This window comes from Schistocerca nitens, chromosome 12, assembly GCF_023898315.1.
Source record: "Schistocerca nitens isolate TAMUIC-IGC-003100 chromosome 12, iqSchNite1.1, whole genome shotgun sequence".
Lineage (NCBI taxonomy): Eukaryota > Metazoa > Arthropoda > Insecta > Orthoptera > Acrididae > Schistocerca > Schistocerca nitens.
Genome location: NC_064625.1, coordinates 174,407,799 through 174,430,826, shown reverse-complemented (window position 1 = coordinate 174,430,826; position 23,028 = coordinate 174,407,799). Strand labels below are relative to the sequence as shown.

Below are 23,028 nucleotides of genomic sequence, written 5' to 3'. Positions count from 1 at the left end.
CGTCGTCTTTCTGCTGTAAGCGTGTGCTGTTCACAACGTGCAAGTGTGCTGTAGACAACATGGTTTATTCCTTAGAACAGAGGATTTTTCTGGTGTTGGAATTCCACCGCCTAGAACACAGTGTTGTTGCAACAAGACGAAGTTTTCAACGGAGGTTTAATGTAACCAAAGGACCGAAAAGCGATACAATAAAGGATCTGTTTGAAACATTTCAACGGACTGGGAACGTGACGGATGAACGTGCTGGAAAGGTAGGGCGACCGCGTACGGCAACCACAGAGGGCAACGCGCAGCTAGTGCAGCAGGTGATCCGACAGCGGCCTCGGGTTTCCGTTCGCCGTGTTGCAGCTGCGGTCCAAATGACGCCAACGTCCACGTATCGTCTCATGCGCCAGAGTTTACACCTCTATCCATACAAAATTCAAACGCGGCAACCCCTCAGCGCCGCTACCATTGGTGCACGAGAGACATTCGCTAACGATATAGTGCACAGGATTGATGACGGCGATATGCATGTGGGCAGCATTTGGTTTACTGACGAAGCTTATTTTTACCTGGACGGCTTCGTCAATAAACAGAACCGGCGCATATGGGGAACCGAAAAGCCCCATGTTGCAGTCCCATCGTCCCTGCATCCTCAAAAAGTACTGGTCTGGGCCGCCATTTCTTCCAAAGGAATCATTGGCCCATTTTTCAGATCCGAAACGATTACTGCATCACGCTATCTGGACATTCTTCGTGAATTTGTGGCGGTACAAACTGCCTTAGACGACACTGCGAACACCTCGTGGTTTATGCAAGATGGTGCCCGGCCACATCGCACGGCCGACGTCTTTAATTTCCTGAATGAATATTTCGATGATCGTGTGATTGCTTTGGGCTATCCGAAACATACAGGAGGCGGCGTGGATTGGCCTCCCTATTCGCCAGACATGAACCCCTGTGACTTCTTTCTGTGGGGACACTTGAAAGACCAGGTGTACCGCCAGAATCCAGAAACAATTGAACAGCTGAAGCAGTACATCTCATCTGCATGTGAAGCCATTCCGCCAGACACGTTGTCAAAGGTTTCGGGTAATTTCATTCAGAGACTACGCCATATTATTGCTACGCACGGTGGATATGTGGAAAATATAGTACTATAGAGTTTCCCAGACCGCAGCGCCATCTGTTGTTGAAAATTGTAACTACTGTAATTTCGAAAGTTTGTCTGCCTGAAAATGTACTGTTGTCCCAAGCATATTGCAACAAACGGTGTATTTCTATCGCTGCTCGTTTAGTTTTTATTGCCGTTTCAAATATACCGGTCATTTTTGAAACGCCCTGTATATGCTACCAAGCTAAAGAAATTGGGTTCACTGTCCAAAGCATATAACAATGAAGGTGCAAATTATCGGTGTTTGACCCGATGACTCAATGTTACTGTTACAATTCATTTACTGCCGGATACAGTGAAGGTTTGTATGGTACTGAGACACAGAGGGTGAGACAGACTTCTTGAAACCACACATACAGTGGTTAGGCACTGGATGCCAGGTTTCTGACCTTGCAGCCATCCTCGCTGGAGGACCTTCGTTTGTGAAGATGTGACGAAAACAATTTCTCACCATAAAAAACGGGGCGAGTTTACACAGCAGCATCGCAACACAGTGAATAAGGCTCTAGACCCGTAAGCTAAAGGTGTTCAATACATATAGAACAGCAATTTTTTAAAAATACGTATCAAAATAATTTGAGTCCATTTCTACTCGTTTAATTTGGTTTTAAATATAATTCTTTTTTGAAATTTAATTTCTGGTCCTTGAATGCCTCATTTCACTCGTTGTAAGAGGGTCGTTCAGTAAGTAACGCCCCTCATTTTTTTAAAAAGCCGTTAATATAGATAGACTAATGTCCTCGTTGGTGCTTCACATATGCTGTTTGTTCTGTGCGCGTTCTGACTGATGGCAGAGCCGTAGTACAGCGTCAAAATGGCGTCTACTTACGACTCACTTTACAAGCAGCGTGCTGTTATTGAATTCTTGTGTGCAAAAAACGGAAACCGTGGTGAACATCCATAAACGTTTGCGTGCAGTGTATGACGATGCTGCAGTTGATAGGAGTACAGTTGAGCGGTGGGTAAAGGTAGTTACAGCCTCAGGAAATGCAGAAGCGTAGCTCCACGATCAGCCACGCTCGGGACGTCCTTCAGGCTGAATCGTGCGGACGCCATTCTTGGTGTCGCCGGCGCATCACAACTCGACAATTAGCTCTACAGTTTCCGGTCAGCATTGCAAGTGCGTCTGCAATCTGCGAGACTCTGCTATATTCAAAGAGGTGCTCACGATGGTTTCCACGAATGCTCACAGAGTCTTCAAAGAAAGGCCGTTTCATCTGAATTGTTGGAGCGTTTTGAGACCGACGGAGAGCCCTTTCTGTCACGGTTCGTTACGGGGGACGAAAGCTGGGTGCACCACTTTGCGCCAGAAACAAAAAGTCAGTCCATACAGTGGCATCATCCTCATTCACCACAAAACGAGAAACGCGAGACAACCCCCTCTGCCGGAAAAGTAACAGTGACAGTCTTCTGGGATTGTGATGGCGGCATTCTCGTGGATTTGGTGCCAAGGGGGTCAGTCACGAATTCACAGGCATACTTGAAGACTGAATGAAGTCGAGAACAGTTTCCGACGTGTTCGGTCGGAGAAGAATCTAGCACAAATCTTGCTCCAACACAATAATGCACGCCCACACACAAGTCTGAGAACCCGGGAACACATCACCAGATTGTGCTGGACATCATTGCCTCATCCACCCTACAGTCCAGACCTGGCACCCACACTTTGAAGACGACAAGAGGGTTAGTCATGCAGTGAAAACATGGCTACGCTTACAGGACATGAGCTTTTACCAGCAGGCAATACACGCTCTTCCACAATGTTGGCGTACGGCCGTAGAACGTGATGGAGACTACGTAGTAAAATAGGACATGTACAAGACATGTTGATGTACACTCCTGGAAATTGAAATAAGAACACCGTGAATTCATTGTCCCAGGAAGGGGAAACTTTATTGACACATTCCTGGGGTCAGATACATCACATGATCACACTGACAGAACCACAGGCACATAGACACAGGCAACAGAGCATGCACAATGTCGGCACTAGTACAGTGTATATCCACCTTTCGCAGCAATGCAGGCTGCTATTCTCCCATGGAGACGATCGTAGAGATGCTGGATGTAGTCCTGTGGAACGGCTTGCCATGCCATTTCCACCTGGCGCCTCAGTTGGACCAGCGTTCGTGCTGGACGTGCAGACCGCGTGAGACGACGCTTCATCCAGTCCCAAACATGCTCAATGGGGGACAGATCTGGAGATCTTGCTGGCCAGGGTAGTTGACTTACACCTTCTAGAGCACGTTGGGTGGCACGGGATACATGCGGACGTGCATTGTCCTATTGGAACAGCAAGTTCCCTTGCCGGTCTAGGAATGGTAGAACGATGGGTTCGATGACGGTTTGGATGTACCGTGCACTATTCAGTGTCCCCTCGACGATCACCAGTGGTGTACGGCCAGTGTAGGAGATCGCTCCCCACACCATGATGCCGGGTGTTGGCCCTGTGTGCCTCGGTCGTATGCAGTCCTGATTGTGGCGCTCACCTGCACGGCGCCAAACACGCATACGACCATCATTGGCACCGAGGCAGAAGCGACTCTCATCGCTGAAGACGACACGTCTCCATTCGTCCCTCCATTCACGCCTGTCGCGACACCACTGGAGGCGGGCTGCACGATGTTGGGGCGTGAGCGGAAGACGGCCTAACGGTGTGCGGGACCGTAGCCCAGCTTCATGGAGACGGTTGCGAATGGTCCTCGCCGATACCCCAGGAGCAACAGTGTCCCTAATTTGCTGGGAAGTGGCGGTGCGGTCCCCTACGGCACTGCGTAGGATCCTACGGTCTTGGCGTGCATCCGTGCGTCGCTGCGGTCCGGTCCCAGGTCGACGGGCACGTGCACCTTCCGCCGACCACTGGCGACAACATCGATGTACTGTGGAGACCTCACGCCCCACGTGTTGAGCAATTCGGCGGTACGTCCACCCGGCCTCCCGCATGCCCACTATACGCCCTCGCTCAAAGTCCGTCAACTGCACATACGGTTCACGTCCACGCTGTCGCGGCATGCTACCAGTGTTAAAGACTGCGATGGAGCTCCGTATGCCACGGCAAACTGGCTGACACTGACGGCGGCGGTGCACAAATGCTGCGCAGCTAGCGCCATTCGACGGCCAACACCGCGGTTCCTGGTGTGTCCGCTGTGCCGTGCGTGTGATCATTGCTTGTACAGCCCTCTCGCAGTGTCCGGAGCAAGTATGGTGGGTCTGACACACCGGTGTCAATGTGTTCTTTTTTCCATTTCCAGGAGTGTATATTGTCACCAAATTCTGACTCTTTAAATATGTTCTGAGAAAGAAAAATGTGGGGCATTACTTATTGAACGATCCTCGTATTAACGTTAATGTTTTGAATAGATGTAATGGAGTGAATTAGCGTAAAAATGTGATTTTAGTAACGTACCGTTTGTATTGTCTTATGGTGGGAAAAGAATTTGTTTTAAATGCTTGTATGACTATAAGCATCCATGAAAATTTACATATACTTTTGGGACCGACGTAAATAGCTGTTTTATTTTATATGCTAAACTTTCAGGCCTAAAGCAAACCAAGGACCTCCTGTTAGTTAACATTTAGTACGGGCCCCAGTCTTGGTTACTCTGGCAGTACTACGACGTACATACGCAGCGCTGGTTTGTTGGATGCAGGAATTTAAAAATGAGCGAACGAGCGCCCGTGAATTCCGTAAACGAGATACCTACGTTTACAGCTAGAGCTGCGGAACACAGGAGGCAGTGTATACAAAGGCCGAAATCTGATGAGAGACACTCCTGCTGAATTCTCGTAACAGAGCTGCAGTAGCGAGCGACGACTTCATTCTACATAGGTTCGTAAGACATGTGAACCTCCCGCAGTTTTAAACACGGCTGACAGCAGCAACCGTAAATAAACTTTCACAGCCAATCGCTTTCATAAAGTGTATTGTAATAAGGCTTGATCAGCTCTCAGAATGGTTGAAATATATTACAAAATAAACATCTAAAATAACGAATACATTACAAGAGTGAATTAGCGTACATGGAATAAAACAGGTGAATGTATAACTGACATTACTTTAAAATTATAAGCATACATTGCGAGCTGAGACGCTGAAGTCAGTTAATAGTAATCATAGATTAAGCCAGCTAACAACCTACCTAGTTGCAGACAACCTACTAGGCGAATACGAATCAGGTTTCCGTAAACATCGCAGCAGAACGTCTGTCTTAATAAAGGTAGCATAGGAACGTAAGGTTCCATGGACGCACGAGACGCGACTGCATTGTGTTTCTTAGACTCTTGCAAAGCCTTTGGTACTGTCGACTTCGCCATTTTACTTCCCAAACTTAGCGGCCTACATTTCTGTCAATGTGCAGATGCAGTGTTTTCGCCCGTACCTGACATCGCGACAGCAGTACTTCATATACGGTACCATAAAGTCACAATGGAGCCGGGTATAAGGTCCTATATTCTTTTCATTGCAGGCAAATGATCTGCGAGCAGTTTTATGCTACTGCAAATACCACATATACGCTAATGGTCTCCAGTTGCATCTAAGTGCAAAACCAATAAAACTGAAGACAGGTATCGGAAATCTCAATACCGACCTGTGCGTACTATCAAAATGGGTGCAGAATATAGATTTCAAGCTCAACTCATCCAAAGCCGAAGCGATACTGGTTGGTGACTCTAGCACCATTAACCAGAAATACAGGGAATACGTATCACCTTTAACGCTAAAGGGTACAAATATCAAAGTAAAGAGCATAGGAGTTAACAACAGATGAAAATCTAAGTTGGACAGAGTATGTAACTGCAATGCACAAAAGGGCATCACCGTCTCTCCATCCCCTACAAAACTATAAAAAGCTCTTCGCTCTTGACCTAAAAAAGAAACTTGTGTACTTCCAAGTAGTGGTTAAAGCGAAGTTGTGGTGGAAGGTCTTTCTCAGAAAAACGTACGGCGAATGTAACTGGTTATGAATGCCTGTGTGCATTATATCTGTGATATTCAACTCTCTGATCACTTCAAAAATGGCTCTGAGCACTATCGGACTTAACAGCTGTGGTCATCAGTCCCCTAGAACTTACAAGGGAACCTCCCCATCGCACCCCCCTCAGATTTAGTTATAAGTTGGCACAGTGGATAGGCCTTGAAAAACTGAACACAGATCAATCGAGAAACAGGAAGAAGTTGTGTGGAACTATGAAAAAAATAAGCAAAATATATATAGTCCATGTGCAAGATAGGCAACGTCTAGGACAATCTGCGTGCAGGAGCGCCGTGGTCCCGTGGTTAGCGTGAGCAACTGCGAAACGAGAGGTTTCTGGTTCAAATATTCCCAAGAGTGAACATTTTTGTCTCTTTATTTTCGCAAAGTTATGATCTGTCCGTTCGTTCATTGACGTCTCTGTTCACTGTAATAAGTTTAGTGTCTGTGTTTTGCGACCACACCGCAAACCCGTGCGATTAGTAGCCGAAAGGACGTGCCTGTCCAATGGAAACCGAAAACATTTGATTGCAAGGTCATAGGTCAACCGATTCGTCCACAGGAAAACACGTCTGATATATTCTATACGACACTTGTGACGGCATGTGCGTCACATGACAGGAATATGTTGTCGACCCACCTACCTTGTACACTTGGCGAATGGGTAAAAAGATTCTTCTACCTTGCCCAATTTAGGTTTTCTTGTGGATGTGATAATCACTTCCAAAAAAGTGTGAAAACATAAGAGTTTGTCACATAAACTGCAACAAATGAATGCAACAGTTTCACAGTCGCTCAGTTTTGTCTGTGCTCTGTCAAAACATATGTTTTTAACGTTTTCAAATTTTTCCGTGTGTAAACCGTCAAATCCTGCATATGTCCAAGCAAATCTGAACATGACCTGGAATTTTGGAGAGCGAAGATGATTATATGTGAGTGCCTGAACTTTGATAATTGCCTGAAAATAAAAATAAAAATTTTCTCCCGAGGGAAGAGTTGAACCAACGACCTATCGCTCCGCAGCTGCATACGTTAACCACGGGACCACGGCGCTCATGTGTTTATACCCACCTGGATGTTGCCTATCTTACACATGGACTACTCAGTTTGTATATTTTGCTTATTTTTTCATAGTTCCATACAACTTCTTCCTGTTTTCTCGATTGATGTGTGTTCAGTTTTTCAAGGCCTATCCACTGTGCCAACTTATAACTAATTCTGAGGGGGGTGCGATGGGGAGGTTCCCTTGTTAGAACTACTTAAAGCTAACTAACCTAAGGACATCACACACATACATGCCCGAGGCAGGATTCGAACCTGCGACCGTAGCAGTCGTGCCGTTCCGGACTGAGTGCCTAGAACCGCTCGGCCAGCACTGCCGGCTCTGATCACTTTTCACCGTCATATGGACAGTTATCGTAGCTGCGTGCAGACAAGCGCAGAGATTCCCGTGCCCTGTGTCTTCTCCATTGTCTTATGAACGAACGCTGTCCTCATATCTCTCCTCGACCTTAACGCTCTCGTCTGAACAACATGGCAGAAACACCCATCAGAGCAAAATCCATTTTGTTCCGTTGCATAGTTCAGCCACTTTCTCGAAGTCCTTCTGAGTAGCGGGAACCCGACTGTGGACTAACCTGCCGCATTATACTAGTGAATCGAATAGCATCTCCAGCTTCGGAAGACATACCTACTGAAGCAGTAATAATGATCATCGTTGTTCCTCTATACACTCGTTACCCCGGTGCGCCCTTCTTTCCCACCACATCTTCCACATTTGCCAGTATTCTTAACCGGTGCCGGCTACTTAAATTTCCTTTTTCCAGAACATGCGATATCAGAAAACAACTATTTTGTACACATATTAATACTTACTACGTCTGCCACTATCGTCATTTTTTTTTATTGCGAATAAGCCATCTGAGGACGACGCTCCCATTTCAGTTCTTCATTCTTTGTTCTTTCCTTATCTTCCAGAGTGCTTTGATCTATTCACTATATTTCTTGTTTCTGTCTTCAGACAATTCTGAACCAGCCTTTTTATGTATCCTGCCTTGGAATCCTTCAATTTTCAAACTTCTTCCCGAAAGGCTTCTCTGTTGTTTATATGTTATGTTTTTGATTGTTTCTTTCTTAATCTTTTTTTACTTTGTTGACTGAACTTGTTGTGGACTGCTTACCCCACAAATATTTGAATCTTATTAGTTAATCTACTGTCTTGCATTTGAAATAAATGACCGAAAAACATGTCTTATTTTTCATATTAGGTTTGAAGTATTTGGTATATTTTGGTATACTTCGACATTACTTCGTAACTTCTGCAGTTTACTGGTACCAATATTTTCCTTATAATTCGCCTTTCTAGTACTTCTAATTTACCTAAATTATAGTTTAATCCCAGGTGTTGCTTTTATATGGGTATTCTGACTTCACTACTGTGTTGTAATGCCTTTTTTTGGGGGGGGGGGGGGGAAGGCACTTTTTATTGTAGAGGTGTTTGGTGATTCCATTTTATGTAACCTTTCCTCTATTGCAAATTTTTCCAAAGCTTTTCTTGAATTGTATCCCCTAGATATTGGAATTTTTTTGCCGTCTCTATTTGACCATTATCCTTTTTCACGGCTTTCGGAGCATCCTTCATCTTCATTAAAAACTTAGTTTTTCTGTAGAAAAACTCTGAAGTCAATTTTGCTGGCTGTTTATTCGTGCTATAGCAGATGTCACATTTTCGGAGACTATAGTTGTGGTGTCACCGCCAGACACCACACTTGCTAGGTGGTAGCTTTAAATCGGCCGCGGTCCATTAGTACATGTCGGACCCGCGTGTCGCCACTGTCAGTGATCGCAGACCGAGCGCCACCACACGGCAGGTCTAGAGAGACTTACTAGCACTCGCCCCAGTTGTACAGCCGACGTTGCTAGGAAAGGTTCACTGAGAATTACGCTCACATTAGCCGAGACGATAGCATGGCCTTCAGCTGAGTCGATTGCTACGACCTAGCAAGGCGCCATTTCTCCTTTGCTATGTATCTAACGAAGCATGTACAGTAACAAGACCAATGTTCACCAATTATGGATTGAAGTTGGGTATTCCAGAAGCTACGTACTTTTCTTTATAGCATTCAGTACGTATCCTGTTTCAGACCTCACGCCATCCTGCGTGAGTTTATAGCGTGCATTTCGGCTTCCTCAAACAACACGGTGTTGGCACTTCTGCCGACACATCAATAGTAAATTCATCTGCAAACGCAGGACAGTTGATTTCGATCTTTTTGCTCCCCCTTCCTAACCTTGTTGAGTTCATTGAATTTTTAGTTCCAAATTCACACTATTAGGAAGAATTGGGGATAGGCCGTCACCTTGTCTTGGAAAATATTTTATTATTATTATTACTATTATGACTGTTTGCAGCAGCAGCAGTAGTAGAAGTACCACCAGTATTAACTTTCTCACTTCATAGCTGGTATTGCTTATTCATATTGTCTGTCTACTTAATGCTATACTTACACTCTGCACCCTATACTTGATAATGTTTGCCATATTGAAATTGTTACCTCTTAGGTAACTATGATTGAATAATGTACTGTATGTGTGAAACCCTGGTCTGAACAAAAGAGGGCCTGAAAGCGCTAATCACACCAGGGTAAACATATAAATAAAGCAGTTTGTCGACGGTGTGTGTGTGCAGGCACGTACTTCATCCTGTACGACTTCGTGGACTACTTCGACAAGGACGCGGCCACGTTCCTGCAGAGGGACAAGTACCTCGAGATCGTCAACACCATCTTCAAGAACTTCTCACCGCTCGAGAGGGACGCCATCATCTTCCAGGTGAGGCAAAAAGCGCCAGCACTTCCATTTACACGTGCTACAAACTTCATCCAGCCACTCTGGTGCTATCAGAACAGCGTCATGGAATTACGCCTGCAACTACATCTGCAGCGATACTCCGCAGTCAACCCTACGGCGCTTGGCAGAGGGAACCATGTACAACTACGAGTAATTTCCTTTCCTGTTGCACTCGAAATGGAACGAAGGAAAAACGACTCTCTCTGTGTCTGTATGAGCCCTAATTTCTCGTCTCTTTACCTACGTGGTCCTTACGCGCAGTGTATGTAGGATGCAGCAGAATCGTTCTGCAGTCAGCCTCAAAACCATGTTCTCAATATTCTCCCCTCCAGGGGTTCCCATTTGACTTCCCGAACCGTCTATGTAACACTTGCATGTTACTACCAGTAACAATTATAGCTGCCCGCCTCTGAATTGCTTCCATGCCTTCCATTAATGAGATCTGGTGCGGATCCCAAACACTCGAGCAGTATTCGAGAATAGTTAACACTATCGTTTTATATGCGGTCTTTCCAGATAAACCACAGTTTTCTAAAATTCTCCCAATAACCCAAAGTCGACCATTTCCCTTCCCTACCACAATCCTCACATGCTCCTTGCATTTCATATCGCCTTGCAAAGTTATGCCCAGATATTTAAACGACGTAACGGTGTCAAGCAGGGTCTGTTTTTCCTACTCATCCGCATTAATTTAATTTTTCTGCATTTAGAGCTAGCTGCCATTTATCACAGCAACTATGAATTTAGTGTAACTCATCTTGTATTCTGCTGCAGTCACTCAACTTCGACAGCTTACCGTACACGACAGCATCATCAGCAAACAACCGAAGATTGCTGCTCACCCTCTCCACCAAATCATTTATGTGTATATAGTATAACTGCGGTCCTACCGCACTTCCCTCGAGCAGTCCTAACGATACCCTTATCTCTGGTGAACACGCGCTGTCGAGGGCTACATACTGCGTTCTATTATTTAAACAAACTGGGTTCTATTATTTAAGAAGTCTTCTAGCCGCTCACGTACCTGGGAACTTATTCCATATGCTGCTACCTTCGTTAACAGCCTGCAATGGGGCTCCTTGTGAAACACCTTCTGGAAGTTTAAACATACCGAAACTGCCTGTTACCCTTCACCTATAGTTCGCAGTATATCATGTGACAAAAGTGAAACCTGAGTTTCGCACGTGCAGTGCTTTCTAAAACCACGCTGCTTCGTGGACGTAAAATTCTCGGCCTCAAGAAAATTTATTCTATTCGAATTGAGAATATGTTCACGGATTCTATGCCAAACCGAAGTTAGGAATATTGGTCTGTAATTTCGCGGGTCTCTTCTTTTGCACTTCTTATATGCTGGAGTCACCGGCACTTTCTTTCAGTCGCTTCGGACTTTTCGCTGGGCGAGCTACTGCATCAGCATACTCTGAAAGAAGCCCTATTCTTATGCAATTTGGACCGGAAGACGTGCTGTTATTAAGTGATTTAAATTGCTTCACCACTGAAAAAGTACCTGTTTCTAAGTTACTCCATGGTTCACGAATCGCTAGCTTTGAGGACAGTATGTTGGCACATACAACGAGCGTATATAACTGATCCAAAGGGCGGACGGCTGTTTTCTGTGAAGAGGATACTGGAAAGTTAGTACCGCTTTATGACAGATGTACAGTATATGATCAAAAGTATCCGCACACCTGGCTTCCACTCTCGCAGGCAGATGTTCAGTCGGGTGCTGGAAGGTTCATTGGGGAATGGCAGCCCATTCTTCACGGAGTGCTGCACTGAGGAGTATAGATGTCGATCGGTGAGGCCTGGCACGAAGTCGGCGTTCCAAAACATCCCAAAGGTGTTCTATAGGATTCAGGTCACGACTCTGTGCAGGCCAGTCCTTTACAGGGATAGTATTGTCGTGTGACCACTCCGCCGAAGGCTGTGGCATTATCTACAGGTGCTCGATCTTGTTGAAAGATGCAATCGCAATCCGCGAATTGCTCTTCAACAGTTCGAAACATGAAGGTGCTTAAAACATCAATGTAGGCCTGTACTGTGTTAGTGCCACGGAAAACATCAAGGGGTGCAAGACCCGTCCATGAAAAACATGACCACACCGTAACACCACCGCCTCCTAATCTCCTAATTTTACTGTTGGCACTACACACGCTGGTAGATGACGTTCACCGGGCGTTCGCCGTACCCACACCCTGCCATCGGATCGCCACATTGTGTGCCGTGATTCGCCACCCCACGCAACGTTTTTCCATTGTTCAATCGTCCAATGTCTACGCTCTTTACACCAAGCGAGGCGTCGTTGTCCATTTACCGCCGTGATGTGTGGCTTACGAGCAGCCGCTCGACCACAAAATCCAAGTTTTCTCACCTCCCGCCTAACTGTCATAGTACTTGCAGTGGATGCCGATGCAGATTGGGATTCCTGTCTGATTGTCTGGATAGATGTCTGCCTATTACACATTACGACCCTCTTCAACTGTCGGCGGTCTCTGTCAGTCAACAGACGAGGTCGACCAATACGCTTTTGCGCTGTAACTGGCCCTTCACCTTTCCACTTCACTATCCCATCGCAAACAGTGGACCTAGGGATGTTTAGGAGTGTCGAAATGTCACGTACAGACGTATGACACAAGCAACACCCAGTCACTCGACCACGTTAGAAGTCCGTAAGTTCCGCGGAGAGCCCCATTCTGCTCTCTCACGATGTCTAATGACTACTGAGGTCGCTGATGTGGAGTACCTGCCAGTAGGTGGCAGCACAATGCACGTAATATGAAAAACGTATGTTTTTGTGGGTCTCCGGATACTTTTGATCACATAGTGTGTAAGTCGGAGCGTCGACTGTGTAGAGAAGTAGCTGAAAGGTGTAGCTGACTGTTGGAAACGAAATTTTTTTCCATTTCCATTGTGGTTTCCATTTCGCGACCGACTGAAGCCCCCTTATAGTCTACACCTACATTCCTGTTTGCCCTTTTCCAGCTGACAAGCTCGGAGCGCCCATCCTTGCCACTAGGTGCCACTCCAAACGACGTACTTAACCATCACTCGCCAGGCGGGACATCCGTACCCAAAGAGTGAAAGGTTGCGCACGTCAGACCAGTAATCGAGAAAGGTTGTAGTAACCCACTAAGCTACAGGCCCGTATCATCAACGTCGATATGCAGCAACATTTTGGAGCATATATCACGTTCGAACATTATGAATTACCTCGAAGAGAACGTGTATTGACACACACTCAAGACGGACTTAGAAAACATTGTTCACGTGAAGCACAACTACTGTACCTCTTTTACACACACGAAGTGTTGAGTGCTATTAACAATGGATTTCAAATTGATTCCGTGTTTGTTGACTTGCAGAACGCTTTTGATACTGTTGCACAAAAGCGGCTGGTAGTCAACTGCGTGCTTTTGGAATATCGCCATAGTTATGCGACTGGATTCGTGATTTCCTGTCAGAGAGGACACAGTTCGGAAAATGGCTCTGAGCACTATTGGACTTTACATCTGAAGTCATCAGTCACGTAGAACTCCGAACTACTCAATCCTAACTAACCTAAGGACATCACACACATCCATGCCAGACGCAGGATTCGAACCTGCGACCGTAGCGGTCGCGCGGTTCCGGGCTGAAGCGCCTAGAGGCACTAGGCCGTAATGGCCGGCACAATTGGGAAAGTGATTGTCTGAGACAGAAGTGATTTTTGGCGTTCTCCAAGATAGCGCTATAGGCCCCCTGCTGTTCCTTATCTACGTAAACGATTTAGGACACAATCTGAGCAGCAGTCTAAAGTTGTTTGCAGATTATGCTGTTGTTTATCGTCTAGTAAACTGATCAAAAGCTGAAAAAGTTTCAAAACAATTTAGAAAAGATACGTTTATGGTCCGAAAATTGGCAATTGATCTTAAAAATGAAAAGAGTGTGATCATCCACATCAGTGTGAAAAGGAATCCCTTAAAATTCGTTTACACGATAAATAAATCAAATCTAAAGGCCATAAGGGTCGTCAATTCGTATAAATACTAGGAATTACAGTTAGGAACAACTCAAATTGGAAAGAGCACATACTGTTGTGGGGAAGATGAACCAAACATCCTGTTTTATTGGCAGAACACACAGAAAACGTGACACATCTGCTGAAAGGAGAGCCCACACCACTCTTGTCTCTCCTCATTAGGAGAACTGATGCTCGGTGTGGTTTCCTTACCAGATAGGACTAACGGTACACATCGAAAAAGTTCAAAGAAGAGCAGCACGTTTCGTGTGATGACTAAATAGGGGAGAGAGTTTCACGTACATCATACACGATTTGGGATGGATACCATTAAAACAAAACGGTTTTTCGTTGCGGCGGATGCTTCTCAGAGAAAAACTATCATCTGAATAAAATAAGGGAAATCAGATCTCGCACGGAAAGATGTAGGAGTTGGTTCTTTCCGCGCGCTGTTAGAGGTTGGAATAATAGAGAACTGTTGTCAAGGTGGTTCGATGAACCCTTTGCCAGGGACGTACGTGTGGTATGCAGAGTATGCATGGAGATGTAGATATCGGAACAGATACTTACCAGCATATACGTATATCATGTAATCATAATTATTGTAAACAATGAATGAAGTACAGAAATCTTCTCTAGAAATAACTGTATTAGGGAAAATAGCGTAAAATCATTCCAGCAGTTCCTGAGGATAGGGTTCACATACGAATTCGTGCTACATACTACACTACTGGACATTAAAATTGCTACACCAAGAAGAAATGCAGATGATAAACGGTTATTCATTGGATAAATATATTATACTAGAACTAATATGTGATTACATTTTCACGCAGTTTGGGTGCATAGATCCTGAGACATGAGTGCCTTCATACGCCTGGGCATTGAGTGGGACAGAGCTTGGATAGCGTGTACAGGTACAGCTGCCCATGCAGCTTCAACGCGATACCACAGTTCATCAAGAGTAGTGACTGGCGTATTGTGACGAGCCAGTTGCTAGGCCACCATTGACCAGACGTTTTCAATTGGTGAGAGATCTGGCGAATGTGCTGGCCAGGGCAGCAGTCGAACATTTTCTGTATCCAGAAAGGCCCGTACATGCGGTCGTGCATTATCCTGCTCAAATGTAGTGTTTCGCAGGGATCGAATGAAGGGTAGAGCCATGGGTCGTAACACATCTGAAATGTAACGTCCACTGTTTAAAGTGCCGTCAATGCGAACAAGAGGTGACCGAGACGTGTAACCAATGGCACCCCATACCATCACGCCGGGTGATACGCCACTATGGCGATGACGAATACACGTTTCCAATGTGCGGTCACCGCGATGTCGCCAAACACCCATGCGACCATTACGATGCTGTAAACAGAACCTGGATTCATCCGAAAAAATGACGTTTTGCCATTCGTGCACCCAGGTTCGTCGTCGAGTACAGCATCTCAGGCGCTCCTGTCTGTGATGCAGCGTCAAGAATAACCGCAGCCTCGGTCTCCTAGCTGATAGTCCATGCTGTTGCAAACGCCTTCGAACTGTTCGTGCAGATGGTTGTTGTCTTGCAAACGTCCCCATCTGTTGACTCAGGGGTCGAGAAGTGGCTGCGCGATCCGTTAGAGCCGTGCGGATAAGATGCCTGTCGACTGCTAGTGATACGAGGCAGTCGGGATCCAGCACGGCGATCCGTATTACCCTCCTGAACCCACCAATTCCATAGGATAAACCGCAATCGCCATAGGCTACAATCCGACCTTTATCAAAGTCGGAAACGTGATGGTACGCATTTCTCCTCTTTACACGGGGCATCACAACATTTCACCAGGCAACGCCGGTCAACTGCTGTTTGTGTATGAGAAATCGGTTGGAAATTTTCCTCACGTCAGGACGTTGTAGGTGTCGCCACTGATGTCAGCCTTGTGTGAATGCTCTGAAAAGCTAATCATTTGCATATCACAGCATCTTCTTCCTGTCGGTTAAATGTCGCGTCTGTAGCACGTCATCTTCGTGGTGTAGCAATTTTAATGGCCCGTAGTGTATATAGATCCTTGTTTAGCGGGTGGAGGGCGGAACTCCGGCCCTGTAGGTCCTGGGTTCAATCCCAGATGGGGCTGAGGCGTTTTCCTGACGGCAGTCCTTCCACGACGACATCACGTCCACACAGCCTGCTATCAAGTGGGTACCAGGCAGCCGGCCTGGGGTAAAGGGCAGCCTAGGGTATGAGACCCGCAACCCACCACCCCTAGTGCCACAGGCAAGAGATGAAGCACTCCATTAGCAGTCAGAGTCGGGACAGTAGCCTGCTTACAGGCCCGTGCCACAGGCTTCGCGTTTTATACACTTCAAACAGGTTTCGTTGCTCTCCAGAGTTGCTTCGGCTGTTTACTTTACTAAAAAAATGGTTCAAATGGCTCTGAGCACTATGGGAGTTAACTTCTGAGGTCATCAGTCCCCTACAACTTAGAACTACTTAAACCTAACTAACATATGCACATCACACACATCCATGCCCGAGGCAGGATTCGAACCTGCGACCCTAGCGGTCGCGCGGTTCCAGACTGAAGCGCCTACAACCGCTCGGCCACTACGGCCGGCTTTACTGCTTTTCGCGCCTGTGACCGCCTCCTCTGCCAATGGCCACTACAAAGCTCACATCATTGCCCCAGGATGCCACTCCAAACACTAATGAAATGTGGTCCAAATAACATTTCACATACTGTACACCGATCATTATACAAACTAGCGCACAGAGCATCAACTGGCCTTCACCGTTGTACTCTACGCTTCTCTATCCGACAACTGTAAGTCTCTCATCTCAGGCCCTTACAATTTGTGGACTTGGAGAAAGTTTTTGACACTGTTGACTCAAATACACTCTTCAGAATTCTACGTATACATACATACTCATTCCACAAACCGCCGTATGTTGCATGGCAAATAGTACCTTTTACCACTACTAGTTCCTTCCTCTCCTGCTAGGGTCGCAAACAGAGGAAAGGAAAAACTGCTATCTATATGCCCCAACACGCCCTTATTTCTCTTACCGTATGTTCGAGGTCGTGAGCTGAACTTTATATTTGTGGCAGTAGAATCGTTCTGTAGTCAGTTTGAAACTTTGGTTGTCTAAATCTTTTCAGTAGTGTTCCTTGAAAAGAATGTCACCTTCGATCTGTGGATTCCCATATCAGTTTCCAAAGGCGCTCTCTAATACTTGCGTGTTCACTGCCCATACTGGTAACAACTCTAGCACCTCTGAGTTGCTTTGAGGTCTTCCTTAAGTCATAAATGGTGAAGATCCCAGACACTCGAGCAGTATTCCAAGAGTAGGCCGCACAAGCATACTACAGACGGTCTCCTTTACAGGTAAACCACATTTTCGTACGTTTTATTTCCTTGTTTACTTTGTAGATGAGGTAAACTTTCCCAAGAATCTCCCAATAAACCGATATCGACCATTTTCCTTCCCTACTATAATCTTTACATACTCGTTTCATTTTGTATCTCTTTGCAACTGAAATTTGGATACTTAATTGACGTGACTGTGTCAAGCAGCACATCACTAATATTGTATTCGAACAGTGCAGGGTTGGTTTGCTACTCATTCACATCCCACTGCAGACTGTTAATGAAGATACAAGCCGACAGAGTAGGTTCCCAGATGTGGGAGTCCCTCGAAGTTTTCCTAAGTAATAGAACCCAAGAACACTACTGGCCATTAAAATTGCTACACCAAGAAGAAATGCAGATGATAAACTGGTATTCATTGGACAAATATATTATATATTATACTGCACCTTTTTTAGATTGAAGTCAGCTGATGGGGAAGTCTCTATAACAAGGGAATCACTTTTGGCAAAGCTTAGGTATCCGTGTAATGATGGAATTAGTATATTTCATCAAAATATACAAGGTATTAGAGATAAAGTTAGTGAACTGCTTATAGATGTTGACTCTGAAATTATTGGTATATCTGAACACTTCTTAAATAAGGAGATAATTCAGAGGCTTCCTTTACCAGGATACAGGTTGGCTGGCAGCTTTTCGAGGAGCTCTTTGCGGTGTGGGAGAGTAGCCATGTATGTGAAAAACGGGATCCCATTTGAGTCAATTGATGTTTCAAAGTACTGCACTGAAAAGGTGTTTGAATGTTGTGCAGGTGTGGCTAAATTTAACGGAGCTAAACTTCTGTTGTTATTTATAGATCCCCAGACTCCGATTTCACAACATTTTTGCTAAAGCTAGAGGAGGTTCTTGGTTCACTTTATAGGAAATACAAAAAGTTAGTTATATATGGTGACGTCAATATTAATTGTATAAGTGATTGTGCAAGGAAGAGGATGCTGGTAGACCTCTTTAATTCATATAATCTTATGCAAACCGTATTCTTTCCAACGAGTGTGCAAGGGAACAGTAGAACAACCATAGACAACATTTTTGTTCATTCCTCGTTACTAGAAGGGCATTCTGTTTGCAAAAAGGTGAATGGCCTTTCAGATCATGATGCACAAATTTTAACTTTAAAAGATTTTTGTGCTGCAACACGTGTTAAATATAGTCATCAGCTGTTCAGGAAAGCTGATCCAGTTGCTGTAGAGACCTTTGTAAACCTCTTAAAGGAACAAGAGTGGCAAGATGTTTATAGCGCTGATACAGTAGACGATATATATAATGCTTTTCTCAAGACTTTTCTCATGCTCTTTGAAAGTTGCTTTCCGTCAGAACGTTTAAAACAGGGTACTAGCACAAATAGTCAGCCTGGGTGGCTGACTAGAGGGATAAGAATATCTTGTAGAACAAAGTGGCAATTATATCAAAACGTTACGAACAGTCAAAATCTAAATGCAGCAGCCCATTACAAACAGTATTGTAAGGTGCTTAAAAATGTTATTAGGAAGGCAAAAAGTATGTGGTATGCAGATAGAATAGTTAAGTCTCAGGATAAAATTAAAACCATATGGTCAGTCGTAAAGGAAGTGGCTGGCCTGCAGAGACAGGTCGAGGATATAGAATCAGTGCGCAGTGGGAATGTCCGTGTTACTGATAAGTCCCATATATGTACAGTATTTAATAATCACTTTTTGAATATAGCAGATGAACTAAATAGAAACCTAGTCCCAACAGGGAATCATATAGCGCTCTTAGAAAAAAGTGTTCCGAGACTGTTACCTGAAATGCTCCTCCATGATACTGACAAGAGGGAGATTGAGTTAATAATTAAATCACTAAAGACCAAGAACTCTCATGGGTATGACGGGGTATCTAGCAGAATACTGAAGTATTGTTCTATGTATGTTAGCCCAGTTCTCAGCCATATCTGTAACTTTTCCTGTAGGAGTAGTCGGTTTCCTGACCGATTAAAGTACTCGGTAGTGAAGCCACTTTATAAAAAGGGAGACATTCATAATGTTGACAATTTTAGACCTTTTTCTATGCCATCGGTGTTTGCTAAAGTTATCGAGAAGGTTGTATATACAAGGTTACTGGAGCATTTAAATTCAGATAATTTGATGTCAAATGTTCAGTTTGGTTTTACAAAAAAGGTTGCGAACGCTAGGTGTTTTCTTTGATTTAACGAAGGCTTTTGACTGTGTTGACCACAAAATAATACTGCAGAAGTTGGACCATTATGGAGTAAGGCGAGTAGCTTACAATTGGTTCGCTTCTTACTTTAAGAACAGAAAGCAGAGGGTAATTCTCCGCAATATTGAGAGTGGTAGTGATGTTCAGTCCCAATGGGGCACTGTTAAGTGGGGCGTTCCCCAAGGGTCGGTGCTGGGGCCACTACTGTTTCTTATTTATATAAATGATATGCCTTCTAGTATTACAGGTGATTCAAAAATATTTCTGTTTGCTGATGACACCAGCTTGATAGTGAAGGATCTTGTGTGCAATATTGAAACAGTAACAAATAATGTACTTCATGAAATAAGTTCGTGGATTGTGGAAAATAATTTGATGCTAAATCACAGTAAGACTCAGTTTTTACAGTTTCTAACTCACAATTCAACAAGAACCGATATTTTGATCAGACAGAATAGGCATATTATAAGCGAGACAGAACAGTTCAAGTTCCTAGGCGTTCGGATAGATGGTAAGCTGTTGTGGAAAGCCCATGTCCAGGATCTAGTTCAGAAGCTAAATGCTGCTTTATTTACCATTAGAACAGTATCTGAAATAAGTGACACTTCAACACGAAAAGTAGTCTACTTCGCATATTTTCATACGCTTATGTCGTATGGTATTATTTTTTGGGGTAATTCTTCTGATTCAAAAAGGGTATTTTTGGCTCAAAAACGGGCTGTTCGAGCTATATGTGGTGTAAGTTCGAGAACCTCTTGTCGACCCCTATTCAAAAATCTGGGAATTCTGACATTGCCCTCACAGTATATATTTTCTTTAATGTCGTTTGTTGTTAGCAATATTAGCCTATTCACAAGAGTTAGCAGCTTTCACTCAGTTAATACTAGGCAGAAATCAAATCTGCATGTAGAATGCGCTTCCTTGACTCTTGTGCAGAACGGAGTGCAGTATTCTGCTGCATCCATTTTCAATAAGCTACCACAAGAACTCAAAAGAGTTTGGACTACTGCTAAGATTTTTGAGTCTAAACTGAAGAGTTTCCTCATGGCTCACTCCTTCTATTCCGTCGAATAGCTCCTGGAAGAGCTAAAAAATTAAGCAAATTCCAGTGTTACATTGTTGATTTTCTTCATTTAAACTTACGACTTGTCACCTGAATATGTTTTTTTTATATTTCATTTCATCTGTTTCTAATATCGTGTTATAATTTCATGTATTGACTCGTTCCATGACCATGGAGACTTCTCCTTAATTTGGTCCCACAGAACAATAAATAAATAAATAAATAGAAATCAGTACCCAGAACAACCACCTCTGGCCGTAATAACAGAGCTTGGATGGCGTGTACAGGTACAGCTGCCCATGCAGCTTCAACACGATACCACAGTTCATCTAGAGTAGTAACTCGCGTATTGTGACGAGCCAGTTGCTCGGCCACCATTGACCAGACGTTTTCAATTAGTGAGAGATCTGGAGAATGTGCTGGGTAGGGCAGCAGTCGAACATTTTCTGTATCCAGAAAGACCCGTACAAGACCTGCAACATGCGATCGTGCATTATCCTGTTGAAATGTAGGGTTTCGCAGAGATCGAATGAAGGGTCGTAACAGATCTGAAATGTAACGTCCACTGTTGAAAGTGCCGTCAATGCGAACAAGAGGTGACCGAGACGTGTAACCAATGGCACCCCATACCGTCACGCCGGATGATACGCCAGTGTGGCGATGACGAATACACGCTTCCAATGTGCGTTCACCGCGATGTCGCCAAACACGGGTACGAGCATCGTGATGCTGTAAACAGAACCTGGATTCATCCGAAAAAATGCCGTTTTGCCATTCCTGCACCCAGGTTTGTCGTTGAGTACACCATTGCAGGCGCTCCTGTCTGTGATGCAGCGTCAAGGGTAACCGCAGCCACGGTCTCCGAGCCGATAGTCCGTGCTGCTGCAAACGTCTTCGAAGTGTTCGTGCAGATGGTTGTTGTCTTGCAAACGTCCCCATCTGTTGACTCAGGGATCGAGACGTGGCTGCACGATCCGTTACAGCCGTGCGGATAATATGCCTGTCATCTCGACTGCTAGTGATACGAGGCCGTTGGGATCTAGCACCGATTCCATGTTCTGCTAACAGTCATTGGATCTCGACCAACGCGAGAAGCAGTGTCGCGATACGATAAACCGCTATCGCGATAGGCTACAATCCGACCTTTATCAAAGTTGGAAACGTGATGGTACGCATTTCTCCTCCTTACACGAGGCAACGCCGGTCAACTGCTTACACGAGGCAACGCCGGTCAACTGCTGTTTGTGTGTGAGAAATCGGTTGGAAACGTTCCTCATGTCAGCACGTTGTAGGTGTCGCCACCGGTGCCAACCTTGTGTGAATGCTCTGAAAAGCTAATTATTTGCATATCACAGCATCTTCTTCCTGTCGGTTAAATGTCGCGTCTGTAGCACGTCATCCTCGTGGTGTAGCAATTTTAATGGCCAGTAGTGTACACTGTATACACAAATTTACATTTTCCCATATTCAGAGCCAGCTGCCATTTATCACAGCAGATAGAATGTTGTATCCTCTTACAGTCACTCAAAGATGGAGCCAACCAGTATACCACAGCATGAGCAGCAAACAGCCGGAGATTGCAGCTAACCCTGTCTGTCAGATCACTTGTGTAAAACGGGAGTAATCACATTTTGCTGGGGCACTCGTGACGATATACTTGTTTCTGATGACCACTCGACATTGCAGACAGTGTACTTGGGTTCTGTAGGAAAACTTCGAGGCACTCCCACATCTCGGACCTTGTCCACGGGCTTGTACCTTCCGTAACACTCTGCAGTGGAACACTGTATCAGACGCTGTTCTTTCTGTAGGTAGCGCGGATAAAATACAGGCAGTGAGAGGTTATGTACGTGTTGTACAGAAATGAGATTGCGTTTATATGAGGTAAAAGATGTGAAAGTTGGTAAGGGAGTGACAGATTGTTGTAGCATCTAATTTAATCCATACATTGAAGGAGCGGTAGAAGATACCTAGCAGAATGGAAAGAGTAATGGTTCAAATGGCTCTGAGCACTATGGGACTTAACATCTGACGTCATCAGTCTCCTAGAACTTCGAACTACTTAAACCTAACTAACCTAAGGACATCACACACATCCATGCCCGAGGTAGGATTCGAACCACCGACCGTAGCGGTCGCGCGGTTCCAGACTGAAGCGCCTAGAACCGCTCGGCCACACCGGCCGGCGGAAAGAGAATGTAAGTTCTAGAAGAGGAAATAAAAATTTGTTCGTTGCTATAGTTAAGCAGTGATGACAAGGCATGGACTGGCTGGATAGCTGCACAAAATGTTTGCACTGAAGACCGCAACAACATTACAATGCCGCAGACTCTGTTGGTCCGCTGTCGCAATGATGAACCTAAAATTGACAGACGTGTGTCTTACGGTATCGTTAGTCACTTTGGAGGAGCCTGCAGAG

At 44.9% G+C, this 23,028-nt stretch overlaps 1 protein-coding gene across 1 annotated transcript in view; it reads left to right on the top strand.

Moving 5' to 3' along the window:
- The window catches only part of LOC126214988 (acetylcholinesterase-like), a 762,016-nt gene that overhangs the window by 451,348 nt on the left and 287,640 nt on the right, over positions 1-23,028 (top strand). The window contains exon 6 of the mRNA XM_049941619.1: positions 9,818-9,960. Within this exon, the coding sequence (XP_049797576.1) occupies positions 9,818-9,960 (143 nt within the window). The remainder of the gene's footprint in view (positions 1-9,817; positions 9,961-23,028) is intronic.